The 26,106-nt window shown below is 38.4% G+C and overlaps 1 protein-coding gene across 1 annotated transcript; it reads left to right on the top strand.

The window, feature by feature from the left end:
• Positions 1-3,346: 3,346 nt before the first annotated feature.
• On the top strand, positions 3,347-26,106 carry LOC117299618 (G-protein coupled receptor GRL101-like; the record flags this gene model as incomplete). Its single annotated transcript, XM_033783167.1, has 15 exons — positions 3,347-3,392; positions 4,443-4,814; positions 6,624-6,746; positions 7,227-7,343; positions 9,641-9,782; positions 11,843-11,914; positions 15,641-15,712; positions 17,051-17,125; positions 17,913-17,984; positions 19,106-19,177; positions 19,476-19,547; positions 20,796-20,867; positions 23,091-23,162; positions 24,343-24,426; positions 24,788-26,106. Coding segments are annotated over 15 exons (2,670 nt in total), but the record flags the coding sequence as incomplete, so codon positions are not given.

The raw sequence follows: 26,106 nt of genomic DNA, 5'->3' as shown, positions 1-26,106 counted from the left end.
TATTTCCGATCCATTACAAAACATTTTTGTACGACCAAAATGTACCTCACAAATCATTATTTCCAATCCATAGCATAAAAATGTACGATCCATTAAGAATTATTTATTAGTAGTATTAATGGGCTGGAAATGCTTTATGTATCCATTACTTCGGTACATGAATGAGCACGTTCCGCCATTTTGAATAGTTCACGAAGTAAACGGGAAATTGGACACCTTCGAACTAGACTTTTTAGAATCAGTTCTATTTAGGATATTTAACAAAAGTTAATTGCTGGTACTTTGGTTAAAGCCATTATTTATACACTTTCGGAATAGAAAAATAAATAAAAGTTCACATATTTACAAATAACTTACAGGGTTTACAGAAGGTAATGGTAAAAGACTTCTCTTGATATATTATTCCATGAGATGCTTTACTTTTTGAGGAAACATAAAAACAATTATAAATTCTCGACAACGAGAATTACGGATTTAAAGTAAACACATGTCATGACACGGCAAAACGTGCGGAAACAAGGGTGGATTTCCCGTTATTTTTTTTTCCCGATTCAGATGACCGATTGAGCCTTAATTTTCACAGGTTTATTATTTTATATATAAGTTGTGATACACGAAGTGTGGGCCTTTTGACAATACTGTTTACCAAAAGTGTCCATTGGCTTTAAAGGCACTGGACACTATTGGTAATTACTCAAAATATTTGATGTCATTCCAGGGGCTCACCCGGGCCAGCCCACAGTGCCCTGCTTGTGGAGTGGGTCACTTGGGGTGACCCGATAAGCATGTCGTCACCAAGAGAGGACAAGTGTGATCGTTCGAATAGCTTATGTCGGGCGCTCCTTCGAGTGCCGCGGGGTCGACCCAGGGAAGCTGATCGAACGCACCCTATAATGTCTTGGCTGACCCGATCCACAGCTCTTTATCCTAAATGAACAAGACAGTAACAGAGGTTTGGGTCAGGATTGTTTGCAGGTTCTGTTAATTCATTGTACACCAAGTATTGACCTTATCACGGTGCAGCCATCTTGAATTTCTCCCATTGATATCAATGTTACCAAACCGAGGCTAAAAAAAACAAAGTAGTCTGGTTCCTAATTGCATGATGATTATAAGCATTTATAATTGATATACGACACGAAGAACATGACCAAGTTGGAGGCATCGTGATATAAGTCTATTTTGCCCGTTTGGTAGATTATGTTCTTTTGAGAACTTGTCGTGTTTCTTATTTTGCTCCCGCGGTGTAGACTTGGGGAATTTGGGAGACTCTCAGTTCTTAAATGGAAATCTCTTGTTGTTTAACTACCTGTGCGGAAGGTGGTCATTCGACCAGGACTACTTGCTTTAGTTGATCAAGGCATGGAGGAAGGAAGAGAAGGAGCTCGAACGACCCGCAAAACTGCAGAGTAACACAATAATACTCTGACAATGCCCTTGTCTGGCCAGTGGAAAAAGATAGGGGACCTCCAGCTGGACGGCCGATTAACGAGCGGGATTAAATCTCTTTGTACAGAACGTGTGTTTCCGCCAGTCTGCGCTCTTGCCTGCTTGTAAAGTTGAATCATTGGAGACAAGAATTGTGAATATACACGTTTTCATTTACCGTTTGTGGTGTTTCACGGAAACATCATGGCATATTTTTACATTTTTGTGTGACTTTCCGGTCACTAGCGGTGGTTCAAAATGTGGGCATTAGCACACGAGCGTGGTTGGTATTCAATTGTGTTTTTCGATTTGGTGGGCACAAGTATACATCATTTTTATCAGGTCTCAAAAAAGTTGTTTGTTCTTTATTATATCCATACGACATACGACACCATAGTTGAGTGAAGAACCAAGTGCGCACGCGCAAACTCGCATATGCCAGGTCGCCCATTGTCTGTATAAGGTATGTGGGTTATTTACGAGGTGTCGTTAAACGACCGCGATACCGCAGGTTTGACTTTTGAAGTCCCTTCGTTCGAGCTCCTTCTCTTCCTTCCTCCATGATCAAGGGGACTTCTTGTTATTAACTTCACTACCACGGAGTGATTTCTAAATTGGTCTCAATGTTTCGATTAGCTTGCTCTATTCATCGTCAGGAGACTGTTAATCTGAAATCGTGCTATTAGAATAAAAAGCAAGAAAAGTTCTCAAAGAACATAATCCACCAGGCATTTAGATACACACACATGGTGTTACCGCAAACCAAATAATTGATACCTCACCATGCAATGCCTCAAATCCGAAATATATATACACGTTGAAACTTAATCCGTCGCGTGTGTGATTTATACTATTGACGTCAACATGACTAAGACGGCAATGGCATTTCTGAAATAACTTTTGGTTGATAATCTGCTTTTGGGAGATCTCTTTTTCAAAGGACACTCGCTTTTTATTTCGTTGACGTCTTTTCAACTTCCAATCTTTTGTTCCAAGGAAGGAAACAAATGCTTGCCTCAATTCTTGCTTTCTGGAATTCCCTGGGGCTCAGTTACAGAGTTGAATTCTAATAGTTCGATTCATTTCTATATAGAATCTGCTTCTGAGACGCTTCAATCGGTTTAGGTTTTCCTTTTCTTAATCTCAGACACATTGTCTGTCTTCCAAGACATGTTTTGTGTGATGTGAATTTTTGATAAATAGGGACATCCTATGACATTGTGGTATCGAACGGGTTGGGTTCGGTATCACCTTCCTAACCTCTTTTCAAGCATCAGTATCACGTTTCTGGAGGCCTTTTGTTTCCAACATGTGTAACCCAATTTCTTTCGGTTTTGGACTCAAATTTAAATCTGGATTTGGGGTCCATGTCTGCAAAGCTAAAAAAATAAGCTGAATAGACTACCCGGCATTCCTGCCTTGAAATACAAAAAGGTTATTTTCAGTTTAAAGAGTATTCGAAAATTATACTATCGCTTGAATTTGGATCCTGGGTTATTTTGTTCTCACTCTTCGCCTTAATTCATCCAAAATGTCTCAGATTTGCTATTTTTGGATAACTTATTGTTGATCAACAATACTAGTTTGCGACGCCTTCTGGGTTTGCAAGATGCTATAGCCACAATAGGTCAATTACCCAACCGTGACGAGTATAATGGAAGTTATTCCTTTTCGAGTGAGTGAAGAAAAACTCGAGTGGTACAAAGTGCTCCACATCCTGTGGATAAAAAGCTGGCTTTAGCCAAACGGATACTATGATGGCATCAAGCCATAAACCTGCAGCAATACCAAACGGTGCTGACAAAATGAAAAGTACGGTCAGATAGACTAGACAGATACGTCAATGCTCTTGAAAGTGGGCACAGTATAGAGCCCTGTGGCACTAGTGAGTGCGAACGATACCAGTACAATAAGTTGAACGGAGAGAGGATTTCACTCAATACTATGGTACAGCATTGGACAAGGTTGGTAACCAATACGGTAACCTATAATGCATTCAATACATTTTGGATACCAGGCGAAATCGCTAAATGGTCGACAAATAAACTGCAGTCCCTCGATCGAACTTAGCTCATAGGAAGGGACCTAACATTTGATTTTTCGGCACTACCAATACATGTCCAATAAACACCAATGATCCAGTGGATAGAGCATGTTGGCTTAATAAAAAAAAAATGAAGTCATGAGGATTTATAATTTATATTACTCAGTAATCAGACCTTACGTAAGGGTAGCACACTAATGGTGTACCGGCTCTATGAACGAGGCAAGATCCCCTTATTGTATATAACTTGTTTTAATAGCTTTATTAAAGGGATGCTGCAGTGAATTCGAATAAAACATTTAATTATGCTGTCATTTACTTCTGAAATATGTTTTGAACATCAATAAAATGTGTTTTGTTTATTCCCGATATATCTAACTTGTGTACTTGGCGAATAAGTTTTGTTGATTGTTACCGCCCCCCTACCATCGACGTCATGTCGGGAATACAAACAAAATCATCGGCAAAAAAAGTCTGGTCACTAATACACGCGCCTAGGTACCAGACCACACTGCACACGTGTGTACATGTACTATGCACACGGACGTACAGCTCGGGTTACCGACATGACGTCACGTTTATACAAACAAAGGCTCCCTTTCAGGGGCGGGCGGGTTTACCTAATCTCTTTAAAACCGTTTTTAAAATACTTGCGCATTTAATAAAAAATAATAAAAAATAGGTTAGGTTTAAAAAGTCATGTTTAATCATGAATTGTTTAAATGAAAAGTCATGTTTAAATGAATAAAAAAAGCATTGCATCCACCCTTTAACTAGTACTGCTGTCGCTTCATGGTTTGTTTTTGGAAACCCTGTTTTAGTAGATCCCGAGGACGAAAGAGCACACTGAACCAGTCACTGGTTATTTTCAGAACCCACACTTCTCAAGAGAGATTTATACACTACGGCAAACATCACCTATGAGATCCTGTAATCATGTCATTAAATCTTCTTATTTTTTCTTCTTTAGAATTTGGCTGCGGCAACACAGATATCCAGCTTCACCCTACTGAACCATACCAGTTGAAGTCTCCTAACTACCCGTCTGACGTCACCGAATATCTCTACTGCAATTGGCTGATAACTTCTTCTTCTGATATGCAAATTAAGGTGACCGTGCAAGATTTGCATATCGGCTACGGTGATGGAATGACGATTGGAAACGTCCAAACAGACGGTAGTAACAACGTTGATGGGATACTCAACATCGTTCGTGGTGTCAAAGTTCACACCGTCTATTCTTCAAGTCACGTGATACAAATAGAATATTGGACCAATGACCACGGAGGAGAGAAAAACGTCACCACCAGATTTTGGTTTGAGCTTCAACAAGTTGATGCAAGTATGTCGTTGTTGTTGTTGTTGTTGTTGTTGTTGTTGTTGTTGTTGTTGTTGTTGTTGTTGTTGTTGTTGTTGTTGTTGTTGTTGTTGTTGTTGTTGTTGTTGTTGTTGTTGTTGTTGTTGTTGTTGTTGTTGTTGTTGTTGTTGTTGTTGTTGTTGTTGTTGTTGTTGTTGTTGTTGTTGTTGTTGTTGTTGTTGTTGTTGTTGTTGTTGTTGTTGTTGTTGTTGTTGTTGTTGTTGTTGTTGTTGTTGTTGTTGTTGTTGTTGTTGTTGTTGTTGTTGTCGCCGTCGCCGTCGTCGTTGTCGCCGTCGTCATCGTCGTCGTCGTCGTCGTCGTCGTCGTCGTTGTTGTTGTTGTTGTTGCTGTTTGTGTTAATTATGTATAGCTGTTTCCGTTGATGTTGATAATCCAGCTGCTGTCGTACTGCTGCTGTTGTTGTTCAGTTGATGTTGTAGTTGTATGCTGTTGTTTTATGTTGATGTTGTTTTATTTTGTTGTTGTTGTTGTTGCTTAGGCAGGATTTATATTTTTGTGCAGTGACCAGTCAGGTGGATATGGGTTAAAACATTTAAAATTTGTAGTTTGAAATGGGAACCCCAATAGGGAAAACCCATACACGCAGGTAGGGACTGACAATGAAATCCTGTCTGAGCCGGGATTAAAATTAAAGTCTGCAGAGTAGGAGGCAGGTGGACAAAGTAACTGAGCTAATTTGATCACTTTGGTTTAAATATTCTACTAATAGGTTTACTGGATAAGTAGGAAAATTGGGGTAATTGTCTACATACAAATTCAATTCAATTGAATTCATGTTATTAAAAACATCCCGCTAAAAAAAACATGTATAGGGTCCAGTGTGCATCTCACTATACAAAATTAAAAAAAAAAAAAAATATATACATTTGTAAAATAAAAATATAAAATACACAGTGACAAATAAGATTAAGTTTTAAACAGAATATAAACTGTTTATGGTGTGACAATAACAAGAAGGTTAGTAAGTAAAGTAGAAGTCCAAGCCAATGTATACCTTCCGCCAATCAACGAGTAGGACAGTTCTTTTCAAAACTGAGAGGTCTCCCGAACAAAGTTTCAAAAAAATATACTCCGCGTTAGTAGAATATACAGCAAGACAGTTCTTTAAAGAAGCAACTCTACCCAACATGTAGATACACACAAGGTGTTACCGCAAACAAAATATATAATGATACCTAACCATGCAATGACTCCAATCACGTAAGAACAGTTAATGGGAGACTCTTTTTCTTTTTCACATGCTGCCCCTCGTCTATGGAACAAACTGCCTGCACTAGTAAAATCATCCGTTTCTTTGACCCAATTTAAAAAACAACTGAAAACACATCTCTTCACACAGGCATTTGATTCAATGGTTTAATTATTGTTATTTTTGTTACCTTTTAGGATGTTTTTTCTTGCAATATTGCATTTGTATTATTGTATTCTATACCACATGTTCTAGATTTCTCTGTTGTTGTTATTGTATATTAATTAATGCTATTGTTTGTATTTTAGCGCCATGAGCACTTCTGTGGATTTGTGCGCTTCATAAGTTTTCATTATTATTATTATTATTATTAAGGGACGCTTGGTGGCACCAGACTTACCAGGTAAAATCCATTGTTCTCGGTAATATGCGCATGCTCAGAGCTACGTAATCAGTGGAAATCTACCTAGTAAGTCTGCTGCCACCTAGCGTTCCAAAGTCTCTCATTGTGCTACCGCGAACTAATCAAAAAGTAATAAATGCACAACTTTATTTAGTATTATTATTTATTGCACAATATTCAGTGTCGACAGATTGCCACGAGGAAACTGAGTTCAGATGTGAAGACGGCGATGTTTGTGTCGATCGAATTGGAGTTTGTGACGTCATAATGGATTGCCCAGACAGGTCAGACGAGGAAAACTGCCGTGAGTTTTATTTATTGTTTTAGTTAAAGTTTCATATCTAAAGTTATTGTGGAGCTGTTTATATCCCATTGTTTTCGGATACGTTTAGCCAACAACACCGTGCTCATATAGGGGATTGATCTCGCGTGCCATTTTGGCCCATTTATACGATGATGCGTACTACTACTACGCCCACGAATACGTATCCGAAAACTGTCTCAGCCGTAAAAATGGCACAAACGGACGTACCTAGCCCAGGGAAAAGAGGTCGAAAAACGGACAAGTTTTACAGAGTTTCCTACTTTATTACGCCTTGTAACAAAAAAGGCATGTATGAATGGGAATAAAAGAGTAGTGACTCGTTCTTAAATTGCCCTTTAAAACCTTGTAGGGTCGGGGCCGTGCAGATATTACCCTGCCGGTTTTAAACGGCAGTATAAGAACTCGTCGCTACCCTTATTTATGTAAGTATGTTTATGTCCCTATTCTGATACCACACAGCACTTCCTACGTGTCCAGCCAATGAGCGTTGCGCTAACGAGACTACGTGCCTCCTCCGGAAGTTTCACTGTGATGGAATTATCGACTGCACAGAAGCAGAAGACGAAAACAATTGTGGTAAGAAAATAACTCAATTGGTAAGATACAGAGAGATAACTTGATGTTTGTGAAAGTGGGCACAATATAGAGCCTTGTGGCACTATGCAGAGAGTACGTTGATACTTTTGAATTTTTTTATGCTATAGTTAGTATAGTTTTCATCAACATTTTCTTGTCGCTATATGCAGCTCAATAAACTTGTTCCCTATTTGACTTTATGTCATTACTGTGTTTGTTAAAGGAATGAATTATTTCACCAGCGTAACAGCTTTTTACTCAGTGCTATCCGTTCTTCAGAACTGACGTAGCTTGTAAGTTTTTGGTTATGGGTTTGTATAGATCGATTTCACATGACGTCAATTGCCACCATCTTTGGTGAATCACGCGTTTACGCCAAGCGCACGAGTGTCAGCCAATGGAAGCCTTTCACTTGTGCACGTATCAACGATGAATGCCAATGCAAAGGTTTATTCTTCAGAACTGATCGACGTAGTTTGTGAGTTCTTGATAATGGGTTTGTGTGTGTCCCCTCTTCACAACCGACGTAGCTCGTAACATTTTGGTTATGGGCTTGTATAGATGAATTGCACATGACGTCATAATATACCGCCATCTTTGATTTAACGATTTGTAAAAGTGCGATTTGGAAAAGTGCTCTGAGAAGACCTAAGGCGCCTCTCGCTGCCTTCTCAAAACCAACCATCTGAACCCTTTCGAAAGGGTTGAAGCCTGCGTTGCACCTAATCACAAACAAACGGTTTACATTCCACAAACCCGTTTTCAAAACGTCTCGAGCCGAGTTAGGGCCATGTAGCGTCAACTATCACGCGTGCACGTTTCATCAACAATGGCTGCCAATACAAGAGGGTCTATTCTCTAGTGTGTTAAAACACACTTTTGTGTACAATTTACTTAGAGTTTCGCAAAGTACTTCGCCTAGTTACCTCTATACTCTATCCATCACTCATCAACAGATAACTAGAGCGTGTGTCAATAATCAATTGATGTCAATACATATCTACAAAGTTGCTAAAACGCAGTTCCAAAATAAACAGGGACCTTGTTACAATGAAGCACCTCAATATCATATTTCAGATTTAAACAGTTTGCACTATTTCTTTAAAATCACACTTTCAAAGAAGCCATGAAAATAAATCCACTTAGAAAAAAAGGGACAGATCCCAAGGGAGCGACTTAACTGCACTGTCTGACTCTACAAGATAACAGCCACAAACACGTGCCATGTTTGTTCTGAGTTCGATGATTTGTTGACACAGTGATAACGCGATGAAGTACCCCGGGGGGATTTGCTCACAAAGCCCCCACGAGCGCAGGCAGAGATCCTTTGTGGGTTGCACCGTGTAACGCGTCGCGAGACGGTCAGTGTTTGTTACCATCATCGCCTCGGATTAGCAGTAGATCCGATTTTTTACGATTTCATGACAAAAATACTATATAATTTTGCAATATCTTTAAAGATTGCGTCAAAAACAAGTTCATCAGTAGATCCGATTTTTCTCGAAGGCATATTTATCCAAGGCGTCGTTTTAAAAATGTGTTTTTGCCAATTTTTACGATATCATGACAAAAATACTATATTATTTATGCAATATCTTTAAAGATTGCGTCAAAAACAAGTTCCTCCGCGGTAGTAGAATAAAGAACAAACTCTACCTGGCAAGTAGATACACACATGGTGGTGTTATCGCAAACCAAATGTGTATTCGGTTTGCTGGTTGAAGCCTTTGAACCGGGCTTTACGTACTCGCAAGCCAACTCGCAATTCTTTCCATAGAGATGGCGTCGATAAGGAATTTTAACAATGTTAATTTCAACTAGGATTTGAAACTGTGCATGGTGGAATTACGATATTGAAAGGTTTGCGGTTACACCATGTAATGACTATCTCTAATGAGTTGGGGTGGTTCTGAAAAGAACCGTTGGTACTCAGTACAAAGCAGCATGCAGCATCAGAGTCCAGCTTTCTCCAGAAGACGATTGGAGCATACTGATCGAAACGTCGAGTTGAAACCAACGGTTCTTTTTATTATTATTATTACTTTGTTTGCCATAACAGTACAAAACAAAATACAATAGCAATATACCCGAGATGGGCAAGGGACAACAAAAGCAAATACATAGATCTCTTGCCCCACATCTGGGGTACACAATAAAATTAATATAGATTAAACATAATATATTTTCAGAACCACCCCAACTCATTAGAGATAGTCATTACATGGTGTTACCGCAAACCTTTCTGTAATGTTAATTTCATCCATTTACTTCTTATTTCCATTCTTTTGTTTTATTAGATTTGAGGTTGTGTCCGAGAGACTGCACATGTAAGATGAATGATGCTCTTATCAAAGGAACACTAATGATGCATGCTAACTGCACTGGGCACCCTAACATGTCACAAGTTATAGAATCCCTTCCTAGGATGACAAATGGAATGTGAGTTTTATTTTTGGTTTTTTCATTCTTGTGTTGAGATGATCTTTTCGTCAAGGAAAATCAACTAACCCCAAACAAGGGGGTACTTACCACTAAACTGGCAACAGTCTCTCCTCTTTAACAAACATTTTATGTTTAAAGGCAGTGGACACTATTGGTAATTACTCAAAATAATTATCATCATAAAACTTCACTTGGTAACAAGTGTTGGGGAGAGGTTGATAGTATAAAATATTGTGAGAAACGGCTCTCTCTGAAGTGACGTAGTTTTCGAGAAAGAAGTAATTTTCCACGAATTTGATTTTGAGACCTCAAGTTTAGAATTTGAGGTCCCGAAATCAAGCATCTGAAAGCACACAACTTCGACGACCAATTGAGCTCGTGTTATTTTATTCCTACGTTGAGATACAAAGTGAGAACTCTGGTCTTTGACAATTACCAATAGTGTCCACTGTCTTTAACGTACAAGACTGTGACATGTAAATCCCGTAAGCACAAACATTTTATAAACAGATAAGATAGTATTTCATAGGCGAAACGGGTTACCATCCACAACGGAATTACACTTGTGTCCTCGAGAAAGATGCTTTTCTATAATTGTGTGCTTCTCTTCAACAAGGGGTATAAATAAGTACCTGCCAGAGAAGAGGTTGATACTGTGAATGAACCAGCCTTTGGAGCGATATAAACTGTTTCCCAGGTTGTATACTCCAAAGGGAGCTGAGAAACATTAAACAATTGGCCCTGTGAGGGCACTAATGTAAAGCGCATTGATTGTGAAATGCGCTATATAATAATTGTTATTATTAATTAAAGGCAGTGGACACTGTGACAATTGTCAAAGACTAGCCTTCACAGTTGGTGTATCTCAACATATGCATAACATAACAAACCTGTGGAAATTTGAGCTCAATCGGTCATCGAAGCAGCGAGATAATATTTAATAATGAAAGCAAAAAAAAACTTGTCACACGAGTTCAAGTTCAAAATCTGAGGTCTCGAAATCAAATTTGTGGAAAATTACTTGTTTCTAAAAAACTATGGCACTTCAGAGGGATCCGTTTCTCACAATGCTTTATACCATCAACCTCTCCCCAATACTCGTCACCACGAAAGGTTTTATGCTAATAATTATTTTGAGTAATTACCAATAGTGTCCACTGCCTTTAAGTTTGCATTGTTGCGGCTGGTGCCCCTCTTATTACTATACTTAGTATTAGTCAAGCAGTATTTTCTGCTCAAGAGTTTTAAATCTGGGCACTGGAACCGCATAAATTCAGGAAAAACTAGACGGCATTACGTATTCTAGTCGTTGTGAAATCAGCGGTTAGCTTGGTAGGATTCGAACCCACAACCTTGTGATTGCAAGTCCTGCAGTCTAACCCCTGGGCCAGCATTGTGACTAGGGTTTAGTATTCTAGTCATTGTAAGATCAGCGGTTAGTTTGGTAGGATTCGAACCCACAACCTTGTGATTGGGTTTAGTATTCTAGTCATTGTGAAATTAGCCTTGTGATTGCATGTCCTCCGGAAACTGATGCACACACTAAAATCTTCAAGGTCAGAGTTGGCCAAAGTTCTGAGTCCATAGGAGTTGTTCCGTTTCTTGGTGAGGATGCTGATCCGGAAACTTGAAAGAGTAAGAACTTAGATCGAATTATACGTATATCTACCATTTTGTAGTAATTTTGGTACAGACTGAGTGTCAATTTATGAGGCCTGCAGCCGATTTAACGAAACGCTAAGATTAATCCTAACTCGAGTCAGGACGAGTAACCCGTCCTAACTTAGGATGGGTTCAATGCGTCCTACGTATTTGAATACGGAACTGAACCCGTCCTAAGTCACAAGATGAATTCTAAGTTAGGAAGAGGTTTTGTGATATCGACGGCTGTCCATTTCTGGGCAAGGCCAACCTGGAACTTGGGATAGTAGTTCGGAATCTACGGAGACTGTATAAAAGCACTAACGTTCCCAGGGCCATGTTGTAGGTTGATTGATTGATTGATAGATTAATTAATTGATAATTTATGAGTAAACAATTGTCTTTTTATTTTACAGTACCTTGAGGCGAGAATCAATAACTGACTTACCTTCGGGCGTCTTCGAAAACTTGCCATTTCTTGTTAGAATGTGAGTTAAAAAATGTTGAATATTAATTTTGGTTTTACCCATACACCGATGTGTGTTACTGTCAGCACTGTGCACTAGGTTCTTTCTCGAGCTCTAAGCAGAGGCATTCGGTGGGATTCGAACCGACGATCTATGCAATTATAGAGCAGTGTCCAGTCCGATTTGTTACACTGCATGCTTAAACCATCTGATGGATTAATACTGGTTTGTTAATAACTAAATGAATGACACGAGGTACACAGCAGCGTGCACTACGCTGGCTGATACGCTGGTCTATACCTCATTTTGCAAATGTTGATTCATCTAATTTGTATCATAGCTTAGAAGCTATATCACATTAAATAGATATGAGTGGCATTTACAAAAGGTGGGCTTCATCATACACATGAATGAACACAGCTTAAATAATAATGATGATGACGGTCTGCTTATCGAGGCCGTAGAGAATGTATAGCAAAAATTAACCAAAATGTACATGGTGTAATAATTTGTTTTCTATTTAAAATTGAAACAGATGGCCTAAAGACCAAAACCGAATCAATATACAAATTAAGAGGATAAACGAATCGTAACAACAAATAATTACGTTAAAATTGCAGATACAACGAACACATTGGCCAAGTCGTTTAAGCGACACACGGATGGTTAAAACTGATGATTATGAGTTACGGTGTCTAAAGGGTCATATACCATGTCGAAAGCTTGTCTGAAGATAGACCCAGAGGGTTCACCTACTATTGCAAAACAAATTAACAAGTATTTAGGGAAAGTGTGTTTCCATTCTGCATGTTGGTGACCTGTAGGCCATGAGGGTTTAATATCGACTACACTTGCCCGAGTGTACAATATCATTATGTGGCTGATAGATATAAACGTTTATTCAATGTTGCAAATAGTGTGTAGTACAGAGTAATATGGACAAAATAAAAGTAAATATACAATATATTAAAAGATGAAACAATAAACAAAAGGCAACATCTAGGTCCGGGGAGAAGCACAGCTTTTGTTCCCCAGCCTATGAACAGACAAACCAAAAAAACAGACAGACGGGTCAGACTCGAGTCGCCAATTTTCAATAAAGTGCGCCACCAAGCGTTAGGGAACGCAACTATTCCCAGAGCATAAACATCTGACGTCACACTTAACATACATGCAATGTCGTGTAAACAATGTGAACAAGATAATCACACTATTATCATCAGAGTCAGCGTGGGGTAAGTCTCTGACTCCACCGCGCAGTGGCACTCAATTCTCCGTTTAGTTTAATTTTTGTTTTCGTTCATTTAAAGTTGTTCTGAATATAGGGCTCAACAAAATAAAATTGATCTCGTCTAAAACCAATGGCCCAGTGGAAGGGGCTCCCGACTGTACACCGAGAGGTCACGGGATCGAATCTCGCCGTTTTAACCTTTTTTTCTTCTTTTTTTTAATTATTATTAAACAAGTGTATAGGTTTGTTTTATGTTTTTGTTCTCACTCTCAAAGTATATGTTTACAAGGATATGAATTTGAATTTGTGGTAATGGAATTTAATAAAAATGTAAACTAAAAAGGGCCAGAACAAAAAATATAAATATATAAAATGCTCAGATTAATTATGGGGAAGCTTAACGAACGCACCCAATATCATGTGTAAAGTATGGACCGAAGGTTCATTAAGTCATAAATGCGAATTACCCTGGGGGACCCACCATGGTGTATTGGTAGGGTCTCGGACTCCGAAGCGAAAGGTCCCCGGTTCGAGCCACGGTGGTGACAGCGCGGTGAGCCGGCCGCGAAGTCTCCACTCACAGCGCAGTTGCACTCGATGCCAATACATGCTTGGGAAAAAACTTCAACTTAACTCGAACCTATGTTTTTTTTCCTATTTTTGTTTTTTGTTTTTACTAAAATAAAATAATAAAAAAAAACGTAGCGGGATTCGATCCGGAACCGTTCGGTGCAGAGTACGGAGCCTTTGGGCCACGTCTAATAAAATACCTAAATTGCGTTAAACCTAAAGATCAAAAACATTATTACTCACTCAAATATCAGAATAATTAAAGCCTGAAGCTTTTTTCGTTGTAGACATCCGAAAGCAAACATATTTATTCAACAATGTTTTTTTTTTCCTTCTTGTTACTCTCTTGCAACTTCGATGACAAAATTGAGTCAAGTTTGTAAAGGTTTTGTTATGTTATGCATAATAAGTTGGGGTACACCATCTTCATAATGATATACCAAAAGAATACTGATCTTTGACAATTGCCGAACATGTCCAATGGGCTGATTTCACACAGTATAAGAACTAATACCCAGTATGAAATAATTAAAAACATAAGGCTACTACTCCTAACTTGTCCTAACTCGAGATAAGACTAGTCTTAAAGGCAGTGGACACTATTGGTAATTACTCAAAATAGTTCTAAGCATAAAACCTTTCTTGGTGACGAGTAATGGGGAGGGGTTGGTTGTATAAAACATGGTGGTGAGAAACAGCTCCCTCTGAAGTGCCATAGTTTTCGAGAAAGAAGTAATTTTCCACGAATTTGATTTCGAGACGTTTAGAACTTGAGGTCTCGAAATCAACCATCTAAACGCACACAACTTCATGTGACAAGGGTGTTTTCTTCTTTCATTATTATCTCGCAACTTTGATGACCGATTGAGCTCAAATTTTCACAGGTTAGTTATTTTACGCATATGTTGAGATACACCAACTGTGAAGGCTAGTCTTTGACAATTACCAATAGTGTCCACTGCCTTTAACTCTTTGCGAAACCCACCCCAGTGCCTTTAACTTCATCAGAATCATCGTTATTGAAGAGTAATGTGAAATATTGAAAGAGTTATGTTCTTTGAGAATTCCCCCGCGCTTTTCTGCTCGCGTAACTTAATACTCCCCCAGCTGCGCTACGGTCTGAAAACGCACATAAATCGATATCAAATTAATTTACTTCTACATTTTGTAACGACTGTAAACTAGTTCAGAGGGGACATTGAGAGCTGTAGAAAAATAATGAATCATTGATGTGTTCCTGCTGTATGGAAATCCATACTTAAAGGCTGTGGCACGTATGGGAATTGTCAAAGACCAGTCTTCTCAATTGGTGTACTTCAACATATGCATAAAATAACAAACCTGTGAAATTTTGAGCTCAACGAGTCGTCGAAGTTACGAGATAATGATAAAAGAAAAAAAACACCCTTGTCTTACGAAGCCGTGTGCGTTTAAATTCTTAACTTGAGGTCTCGAAATCAAACGCGTGGAGAATTAATTCTTTCTCGAAAACTATGGCACTTCAGAGTGATCCGTTTCTCATAATGTTTTATTCCATCAACCTCTCCCCATTACTCGTCACCAAGAACAGTTTTATGCTAATAATTATTTTGAGTAACTACCAATAGTGTCCACTGCCTTTAATTGACAATTTTTTGTAATATTGCTTGGTATAATGTATACTGATTTTCTTATCAGAGATGTTAAATTTGCATCGGGGATAAAGAATATTAATTTTGGTTTTTACCCATACACCGATGTGTGTTAGCACTGTACTGATTTTCTTATCATTATCATGTTTGCTGTATATGCGCAGTGAGCGCTTTTCTTCTCGGATTTTTGCGCCATCAAATAATTTTTATTTTTGTTTCATCTTATCACAGCGTGCAAAAGACAGACAAAATGTTCTTAATTTTTGTGCTTAATCTCATCTTGATTCAATTCCCTCTTTTTTTTTTACCCTACAGAGATTTAGAGAGAAACCTACTCACACGATTAGAAGCAGGAGCATTCGATGGTCTGGCATATTTACAAGTATTGTAAGTTTTCAAATAAACATTTGTGTGTTTATTTAAAGGCAGTGGACACTATTGGTAATTACTCAAAATAATTATCAGCATAAAACCTCACTTGGTAACGAGTTACGGGGAGAGGTTGATAATATAAAACATTGTGAGAAACGGCTCCCTCTCAAGTGACGTAGTTTGCGAGAAAAAAAACCATTTTCTTTCATAGTTATCTCGCAACTCCGACGACCAATCGAGCTCAACTTTTCACAGGTTTGTTATTTTGTGCATATGTTGATGTACCCCAAGTGAGAAGACTGGATTTCAACAATTACTTATAGTGCCCATCGTCTGTAATGCCTAAATTTTGTGCTGTCACTGTTTTACATTGCATGTAAAGTTATTTGTTTTTACTGTTGTCATGCTTTATAATGTCCATCTAATGTCCATACATTGCGGCATCGGGAGATTAAAGGAACATGTTGGCGTTGGATCGGTCGAGTTGGTCTATACAAAGCGTTTGAAACCAATAGTTATAAAATGCATTATGGTTGGAAAGATGTTGTAAAAGTACAATACAATGACCCACACAAGTTTGCCTCCAAATTGCGCGGTTTCCATTTTACTGTGCGAACTAACACGGTCGGCAATTTATGGTAGTCAAAAATTTGACTCCCATCAATGGCCGACCGTGTTAGTCGACGAGGTAAAAGGAAAACCGTGCAATTTCGAGGCATGTTTGTGTGGATCATTGTATTCTATACTTTTACAACATCTTTTTACCCATATGCATTTTATAACAAACATTTACCAACGCTTTTTATAGACCAACTCGATCGATCCAAGGTAACGTTTTCCTTTAACTCGATAATAATTTAGTTAACCTTTTTTTTAAAGTCCATCAGGAATGCTACTCTTTTGTTTTTCTCTCTCTCATATCTAAATGTATATGTTTTCTACCGTTCTCATTTTGTAACCTGCATGTTTACCTGTAAAATTAATAAATGAAAATGAAATATAAAAAAACTCGTTGGTGCTTTTTAGCGCGGGTTTTATGTTGACTTTGGAAGAACTTGGTCTACTTGTGGGTTCTCACTGCCTCCTGTTTTATGGTGTTTTATGGGTGTTTTGACAGGATCTGGATTTGCTTTTGTTGTAATATTTTCTATTGTGTGATTTTAATAGCGTTTGAGTGCAATCTCATCTGTATGGTTCTATATTACACAAATTTTTCGTTGGCATGGATCTGGCTTTACATTCATTCAAGATGACCGTTTTTTATACTTATATTATGTATAACCTTGTCCAATATTTTTGTAATTATATGTCTAAAGGTTTAAAACACACAAACAAAACTCTTTGTTTTTTCAGAAAAATTAACGTGAATAACTTGGTAGACATAGATGACGGAGTGTTTGCAACTTTGGCGTCAATTAGGAAACTGCTGTAAGTATGTTGGGTAAAAGGAAGGCACTGGAAAATATTGATATGTACTCAACATTATTGTTGAGCTTATGGCATGAAAACTTCCTTAAATAAGCCGTGCAACAAAGGTCAGAGCCACAGGCGTAATGAAGTATGAAACCCGTACAGTAAAACTTATCTGTTTTCCGACGTCCTTGAGCTCTGGGCCCAATTTCATAGAGCTGCTAAGCAAAACAATTTGCCAAGCATGATATTTCTTCCCCAATAAAAACAGCATTACCAGCCAAATTTCCATTTGTTGCATAATGCTTGTTACTGGTACTCAGCTTTTGTTTGCTTATACTGAAAATCACATGGAAATTTGGTTGGTAAACCTGTTTTTATCAAGGAAAACATTTCATGCTAAGCAAATTTGTGTGCTTAGCAGCTCTATGAAATTGGGCCCTGTACGTGTGTTGCATTTTGATGACTGAGACAATTTTCTGATATGCATTCGAACGCGTAGTATGCATCTAAACGTATCCGAAAACAACCGGTTATAAACAGCTCCAGCTGGTCATTATCAAAGTTTTAAACGGTGCCTTAATTTTTTTTTTTTATCAACACCCCAAAATGTACAAAGTAGCCAATTAAATTCAATTTGGCCACAAAAATCCAGCTGGAATACACAGTGACCTGTGCTACCACGTGACAAGCTCTCCACCAATATGAGTAGCGAAACTGTCTAAGGTATTTATGAACAACTATTAATGACATCTTTATATTGTTGATTATTGTTGACTTTTTAACATCATTTGTTTACCTACAGACGGCTTGATGGAAACAAACTAGTCAGTCTAAGGGAAGGAATGTTTCGAGGTCTTGACAGACTGTTGTTTCTGTGAGTATTTATTAGTGTTGTATTTTGTTTTCTTCGGACTCTTACTCTCTATACATATAAACATGTTTATGTTACACTTTAGTTATCAGTTAATGTATTGTCATTAGCAATTATTCTTTAAAGGCAGTGGACACTATTGGTAATAACTCAAAATAATGATCAGCATAAAACCGCGCTTGCCAACGAGTAATGGGGAGAGGTTGACAGTATAAAACATTGTGAGAAATGGCTCCCTCTGAAGTGACATAGTTTTCGAGAAAGAAGTAACTTTCCAAGAATTTGATTTCGAGACCTCAAGTTTAGAATTTGAGGTCTCGAAATCAAGTTTCTGAACGCACACAACTTCGTGTGACAAGGGTGTTTTTTTTCTTTCTTTTTTATCTCGCAACTCCGGCGACCAATCGAGCTCAAAATTTTCACAGGTTTGTTGTTTTATGCACCAAGTGAGAAGACTGGTCATTGACATTTACCAATTGTGTCCATTGTCTTTAAAACATTCAACCCGTTAGAGAAACGTGTAGGGCACACCTAGACAAAAAAAAGAATTTCTGACGTATAAAAATGCAATTTGATCTAAACATTTAAACTACGAAATACCGCTATGGTAACGTGACGTCATTACAGACAACTTTGATAATTGCCAACGATTAGTCTTCTTGCTTGGTGTACTTCAACTTACGCAAAAAATAACAAACAATTTGAACTCATTTCGTTTCGAGACAACAATGGAAGAGAAAATACCCTTGTCAGTAGAAATTGTGTGATTTCTGATGCTTGATTTCGAGACCTCAATTTCTAAATCTGAAGTCTCAAAATCAAATTCATGATAAAAGGTACTTCTTTCTCGAACACTATGTTACTTCACAGGGAGCCGGTTCTCACAATGTTATAAACTTCCAACAACTCACCATCGATCGTAAACAAGTGTTTATGCTAACAATTATATTGAGTAATTACCAATGTGTCACTGCCTTTAACTAATGCTAGCGTTTATACAATTTTTCTTTTTGGTTAAAGGCAGTTTGCCACAGCTAATTCTATTTTCTCAGTTAATAATATTGACACACGCAAAGTTAACCCTGTCCACTTTTTGTTTACATACATGATTGGATGGTACCCAGACGTCTCGGCAGGAATCAGATTACATCTCTAAAGGCAAACACATTCCGTCATCTGAGTAGTCTCATTTCACTGTAAGTTCAATTACCAACAGACTTTTTGAATAACCCCTTTTTGCTATGAAAGTCACCGTCTTGTAGGGCAAATCGTATGCGCGTCCACACGCACACGGACGCCATCTTGTAGGTCAGATATTTTAACGGTGACGTCATATTCATTACGGTCTATAGCTGTTCCGATTTTACTTATTATTTTTTCCAACAGTAGGCTACAACTCACAGTACAAAATAGTCCCCATGTAAATAACATTGACAAGTTAGTGTTAAGACCACCATAGCAGTATTGTTGATATCATGTTTCTCTTTCTTCCAGTGATCTTGGGAGTAATCAGATATCATCAGTTGAACCAGGTGCATTCGAAGGATTAACAAACCTCCTAGTCTTGTAAGTGAAGTGTCAATCATTTTATTTTCATACGGTTATTAACTGGAACTTTAAAGAAAAGTATACGCACTTAGTTTGCATTCCAAATGCACAAAACACAAACAAAATGCAAGTTTTGGAGGTAGTGCTTTCTGCTCAACCGGCCAGGCTTCGAATGGATGATACCCAAGCCTACATTCGTGGACTGTGAAAGGGTTAACCCTTTTTCAGCCCTAGGAGTAGGTGCCAACGGCCTCTGGAAAGTATAATTGTAGAAGTGGCCTTCAGGCTTTGTGTGTCAGGCGACTTGCATAAAAAAAAAAATATATATATATCAAATAATAAACCATATATATATGGACTGAGTTCACCCTAAAAGTTGCAGGACAAAGAACATTGTCTGAATATACTTTGTTGCCAAGAATTGTGTACTTCCAGACGTCTCAATTTGTTAAAGATTTTAAACAATAACCTCTCCAAATAACGTGTATTATCATTTGTCTCATTGTTACAAAAGTCCTGGACTTCCCGTACATGTTGGCACAAATTACATTCAGCACAGAGGAAGCAATCGTCTCTATTAGGACTTAGACTCATAGGTCTTCTGAAATCGTCTGAAGATTATAGTAAAAAGTTTCGAACTTGAAGCACAATGTTTGCACTTTCGTCATGATTTCAACTCATAGTTAACCATAAAGGAAAACGGTACATTGGCTCGGACGAGTTGGTCTATAAAAAGCATTTGTAACCGTTTGTTATAAAATGCATAATATGATGGAAAGAGAGATGTTTTGAAAGTAGAATTAAATGATCCACACAAATTTGCCTCAAAACTGCATGGTTTTTCCTTTTACTGTGCTATAACATGGTCGGCCATATATGGGAGTAAAAATGTGATGGCCGACCGTGTTTTCGACGAGGTAAAAGGAAAACCGTGCAATTTCGAGGGAGGTTTGTGTGGATCATTGTATTCTACTTTAACAACATTTCTTTTACCCCTATGCATTTTATAACAAACGGTTACAAACGCTTTTCAAAGACCAGCTCGACCGATCCAAGGCAACGTGTTCCTATAACCCACGCATTACTATACTTGGCACCCGCGATTACGTGATTTCTCTTGTCACTATTAAGGCCGGTTTATAGTCGGTCGCGCGATGGTCGTGGGATGGAAATCTTGCGCGAAATCTTTAGTTGCTCACTCTCTTCCTAAGTTGTCTTACGGTTATGCAAACAAACATAACTGTTTTTTTGTTTGACAATTCACAGACACTTTCAGGATAATCAGCTTAAAGTTATTGAGGCCAACACATTTTCCGGACTGCAGTTGGTTAATCATTTGTAAGTAAATGTTATAATTTGTTTTGATAACTGGTTTTAGCCGCAATCTTAAAGCCACTATACACTTTCGGAACAGAAAAAAAGAAAAATGTTCACAGATTTACAAATAACTCACAGGGTTTACAGAAGGTAATGGTGAAAGACTTCTCTTTAAATATTATTCCATATAATGCTTTACTTTTTGAGAAAACATAAAAACAGTTTTCAATTCTCGATAGCGAGAATTACGGATTTATTTTAAACACATGCCATGACACGGCGAAACGTGCGGAAACAAGGGTGGGTTTCCCGTTATTTTCTCCCGACTCCGATGACCTATTGAGCCTAAATTTGCACAGGTTTGTTATTTGATATATAAGTTGTGATACACGATGTGTGGGCCTTTGAACAACACTGTTTACCGAAAGTGTCCAATGACTTTAAACAAGTGAGGAATTTCCCGCCGGAGGGTCCACCGAAGGAGAAGTTATGGTTGGCTGAAGGAGAACTTTTCAAAAGAGGGCGCTACTACTGTAAACATACAGTTCGCTGTATGAGGGGACGTATGAAACATAGACCTTATCGCAAATACCAATGCGCACGCGCAGACTGTTGAATGAGGTGCATTGTGGGATATATATGGATCAAATTTGGATACCAGCTAGACCACAATGCACCTAATTCCAAGCTTTACGCGCGCGCCCCGGTATTTGCGAAAAGGTCTATGTAGGGTCTCCTGACGTCACAACGGCAACATAGGTCTAGATATCTGAGTTGGGAGAGCGCAGGCACGATATTCCGTAATTTGCAGGTTCTGTTACCGTTCTTGTATTTCTTTTCTTTGCACAACTCTATTTCTTGAACTATATTTTTAAAACATTCGGCGCGATATATCTCGGTCTCGGTACACTGGATCGTGTATTCCAGAGCTGCATTTAAACTACTCAAGCTACGTAAGGGTCCGTTTGAGCTACAATAGTGGGTGCGTTTGTCAGCTTCCCTGTGTCTACCCCGCGGTGCTCACTCGGGTGAGTCCCTGACAAGAGCTAAACGAACGACCACTCACCGCTCTCGTAGTGACGTCGTTTACCTGGGGCCAGCCCCAAAATGACCCACTCCACAAGCATGGAATGACGTCAAAGCTATTAGAACGCACCGGGGGAAGACCGGGGTCGACCCAGGGGAGCTAGACGAACGCACCCACATAAGGATAGTTGTTGTACAAGCCATTTTGGGAATTGCATTGAGTCAGCAGACTAAACTATGTTGTAAAGAAATCCAGCGCATAGACGACCTTGCCGTGGCCCCTCGAACTTTTAATTATGTTTTTCAAACTTACTATTCTACAATTCAAGAAAAATGGGATTATAATTACTAAATTTGTACCTAGAGTAATTTTAAAATGCTAACTTAAGTTGGGAAATGAAGACGAAGACGCCAAAGATGAAAACATTTATTAGATATTTTCTCCGTGGATGTCTAGAGCTGAAAGGCAGTTCTTAAAGGGAAGGTACACTATTGGTAATTGTCAAAGACCAGTGTTCTCTCTTGGTGTATCCCAACATAAGCATAAAATAACAAACCTGTGACAATGTGAGCTCAATTGGTCATCGGAGTTGGGAGAAAATGATGAAAGAAAAAATACCCTTGTTGGACGAATTTGTGTGTCCTTTCAGATAGGAATAAAATACTTCTAGCTAGAAGTCTTTTATTATTTTAGTGAGAAATTACCTCTATTTCAAAATCTATGCTACTTCAAAGGGAGCCGTTTCTCACAATGTTTTATACTTTCAACAGCTCTCAAATGCTCGTTACAAAGTCAGTTTTTAAGTGAATATAGGTTTTCTCGATCAATTTCGGCAAATGACCAGCCAATTTAACCACCAAGCTATTCTATTTCGCGCGAAATCGAGTGCTACTGAAAAGGGTCATTCGATTTCATGTTATGATTAGTCAAAATGTAATGTTGCGTCATTCGATTTAACAAAATAATCATTCAGTTTAAAAATTCATCAAAACAGCATTCAAATTCGCGGACGCTTCTTGGGGCGTGTTAGTCACAAAAAAGAATGACGATACGCTAGAGTGAAGGGGCAAAACAGCTTTAATTTGAACGCATGAAATGAAAATGGCTGCTTATTTGTTGAATTCGACTGAGAAAACCTATATTTGTTTTGAGTAATTGCCAAACGTGTACCTTCCTTTTAACAGCTAGTTATGTTTCTTATTTGTTTACTTACATAGGGATATCGGCGGAAGCCCGTGGACAGAGGTAAAGCCAGGTGCTTTCAACGGGCTCGAAAGTCTCGAAATTCTGTAAGTTTAAAACGCATAAAACAGTTTGTTTTGAACACGTATCATCTTTCAAATTCAATTTAATACACTATTTTTAAATGCAATTTTGTGCATTGTTTTTTTAATAATAATTAAAATAAATAATGATTATAACATTTTTAGTAGTCCGGTCTTTTTTCTATACCATCCGCCCTGGTTATAGTTAAAAAGCAGGACAGTTCTTTTCAGAACTGAGAAGTCTCCCGAACCTCCGATTATCTACTCCGCGGCAAGACAGTTCTCTAAGAACAAACTCTATCAAGCAAGTAGATACACACATGGTGTTACCGCAAACCAAATATACAACATTTTAGAGCGCTAAATACGGATTTGTTTTAAGTGCTATAACCAGATTGACAAAACATATGGGTTTTAAGGTGAGATTTAAAAGTGTCCGATGAAGGAGCTGCTTGAATGTGGGTGGGTAGTTGTTTCAAAGTGTCAACTATTTTCCAATTAAATTGTTTTCTTTTCCCCTGAAAATCTAATACAATCTATAACAAGTTCAAGGGGGGCAAAAAACTAACAACTTTTATTAAAATGTCGTTGCTCAGAGTTGAATGTGGTTTGTTTTTACCTTTTGTCATTAAGTTTTTGACTGAATTACAAGGCTAAATCGTTCCAGTGAACAACGTTTTAATTTTGTGTTTATTAAAATACTACAAAGTTACAATTACAAAAATACAACAAACGCAAGATCCAACTAAGATGAAATACCGACTAATATGCGCAATATTTACTTAAAAAGATGCTATGTCAAAATTTTGGGCCTCAAACATTAAAAAACAGATTTTTTTTGAGTGAATGGTATTTCAAAGAGTATCACCCGCTCTAACGAAAAACAGGTTTAACTTTTACTTTTAATGGTCAGGAACCATGACAACAATTTAAAACGTTTCTTATAAAACACATAAGAATTGGTCACGTGATACATTTTCGGGATCCCGACAAAAACTAATTTTGAGCACTTTATTTCACTGCTACTAATAATTGGCGGACTTTTTCGAGCAATGGCTCAATGAAATCTTGTAACTTTCTCGACCTCCATCAAAATACCTATTGAATTTTAAATCAAAAATTGTTGGTCAAATCGGCCAAAAATCTGACATAGCATCTTTAAGATAACTTAACAATAAACGTGTACATTTATTTTGTTTCTTAGGAATATGAGGAGAAGACCGAACCAAGTTCAAGAATTTCAAGTGAAGAAAAATGAAATTGAACATTTGCAACACCTCATGTCTTTGTAAGTATGAATGTTAATAAGGCGTAAAACACAGCTGGTTTCCTGAAAAATAGTTAGTTGGAGGACGGTTGGTGGCAGCAGACAGGATACCAGCGTGGTTTGTTTGCTGTCACCTAACGTCTAATGGTCACTAGTGAAGAGTTTACTTTACATAAAGTATGTAGTGTTCAATTAAAAGTGGAATACTCTATATTACCGTTATGTCCCTTTTTTCTGTGCCATGCATTTTCATAACGTTAATGTTTAAAGTATAAAAGTGAAAAAGAAATGCATTAATTTTGCTTGCCTCTTTTCTTCAAGCGCAAAATGATATGTAAACAAAAAAATCTGATTTTTGCTTTGTTTATTTATTTATTTGTAGAATCGTCGATGATCCAAAGATGTGCTGTCTACTCGATTACAAAACAAATGGAATAATTGAGCTATGTTTTCCATCTAATAAACTAGACGAAGAAATACCATACTTGAGCTGTAACCGTATCATGCACAACTCTGTACTACGGGTGTTCATTTGGTGCCTCGGCATTAGCGCCCTCATCGGCAACGCTGGGATAATCATGTGGAGATTAAACATGAAGGATTCAGGGAAGCGTTCGCAATCGGTCCTGATTCTCAATCTGGCTGTTTCGGATCTGATCATGGGATTATACATGGTGATAGTCGCCGGAGCGGACGTACACTACCAGGATGATTACTTTCTTCACGCGCCCGAATGGAAATCGGGCCATTTGTGCAAGTTCGCTGGTTTCCTCTCAATGCTGAGCTCCGAAGCATCAGTGTTTTTCATCACCATGATCAGCATTGATCGATTCTTATGTGTAGTATTCCCATTTGGGAAGAAATGGCTGCGGTTAGAGTCTGCCCGGATGGCGAGCGTCATCCTATGGGCAATCTCCTTAATAATCAGCGTCCCTCCTCTATTTCTTCAAGACATGCGTAACGATAAGAATGAAACATTCTACGGTCTGTATGACGTATGCGTAGGACTCCCTCTCGTGGTGAAACCCAAAGTTGTCTCTCACAACAACACATTACTAGGGGTCCCCCTAAACCGAACAATAACCCAACAAGCGGAGCCATCTTGGATATTCTCAGCCACCGTCTACCTCGGAATAAACTTTGCCTGTTGCCTGGTAGTCATGGGATGCTACATTGCAATAGCATTCGTAGTGATTATAAAGTTACCAGCGAAGAAGTTGCATAAGAGGAAAGACAGAGAGCACCGCAGGAGGGAGATGACCATGGCAACGCGCATGCTCCTTATAGTCGGTACTGACTTCTGTTGTTGGATGCCTGTAATCATCATGGGGATTTTATCACAGTCTGGTGCCGTAGACATACCAGACGAGACGTACGCATGGGTTGTTGTCTTTGTTATACCGATCAACTCAGCGATTAACCCGTACCTCTACACCGTCTCCAACGCCAATGCGGTGTCGTTGAACTGTTGTAATGTCCGTAGCCCTGGTGGTTTAGTCGACTCGGTGCGGATGAAGCCATTAACTAGTCAGACCAAAGATACACAGGCAGGACGAAGTAGTAGATCAGGGACACAGTCATTCTTATAGTAACGAATAGTATCACAAAAATGCTTTGTGTCTAAACACGATGTGACCTATGTTTACATTCAAACCGCCCTCTGTTGACAAAACACTATAATACGTCATGTTTCACCGAACA

This window comes from Asterias rubens, chromosome 14 (assembly GCF_902459465.1).
Source record: "Asterias rubens chromosome 14, eAstRub1.3, whole genome shotgun sequence".
In the NCBI taxonomy this organism is placed as follows: domain Eukaryota; kingdom Metazoa; phylum Echinodermata; class Asteroidea; order Forcipulatida; family Asteriidae; genus Asterias; species Asterias rubens.
The sequence above is the reverse complement of the archived record's forward strand: the minus strand, read 5'-3'. Positions and strand labels throughout refer to the sequence as shown.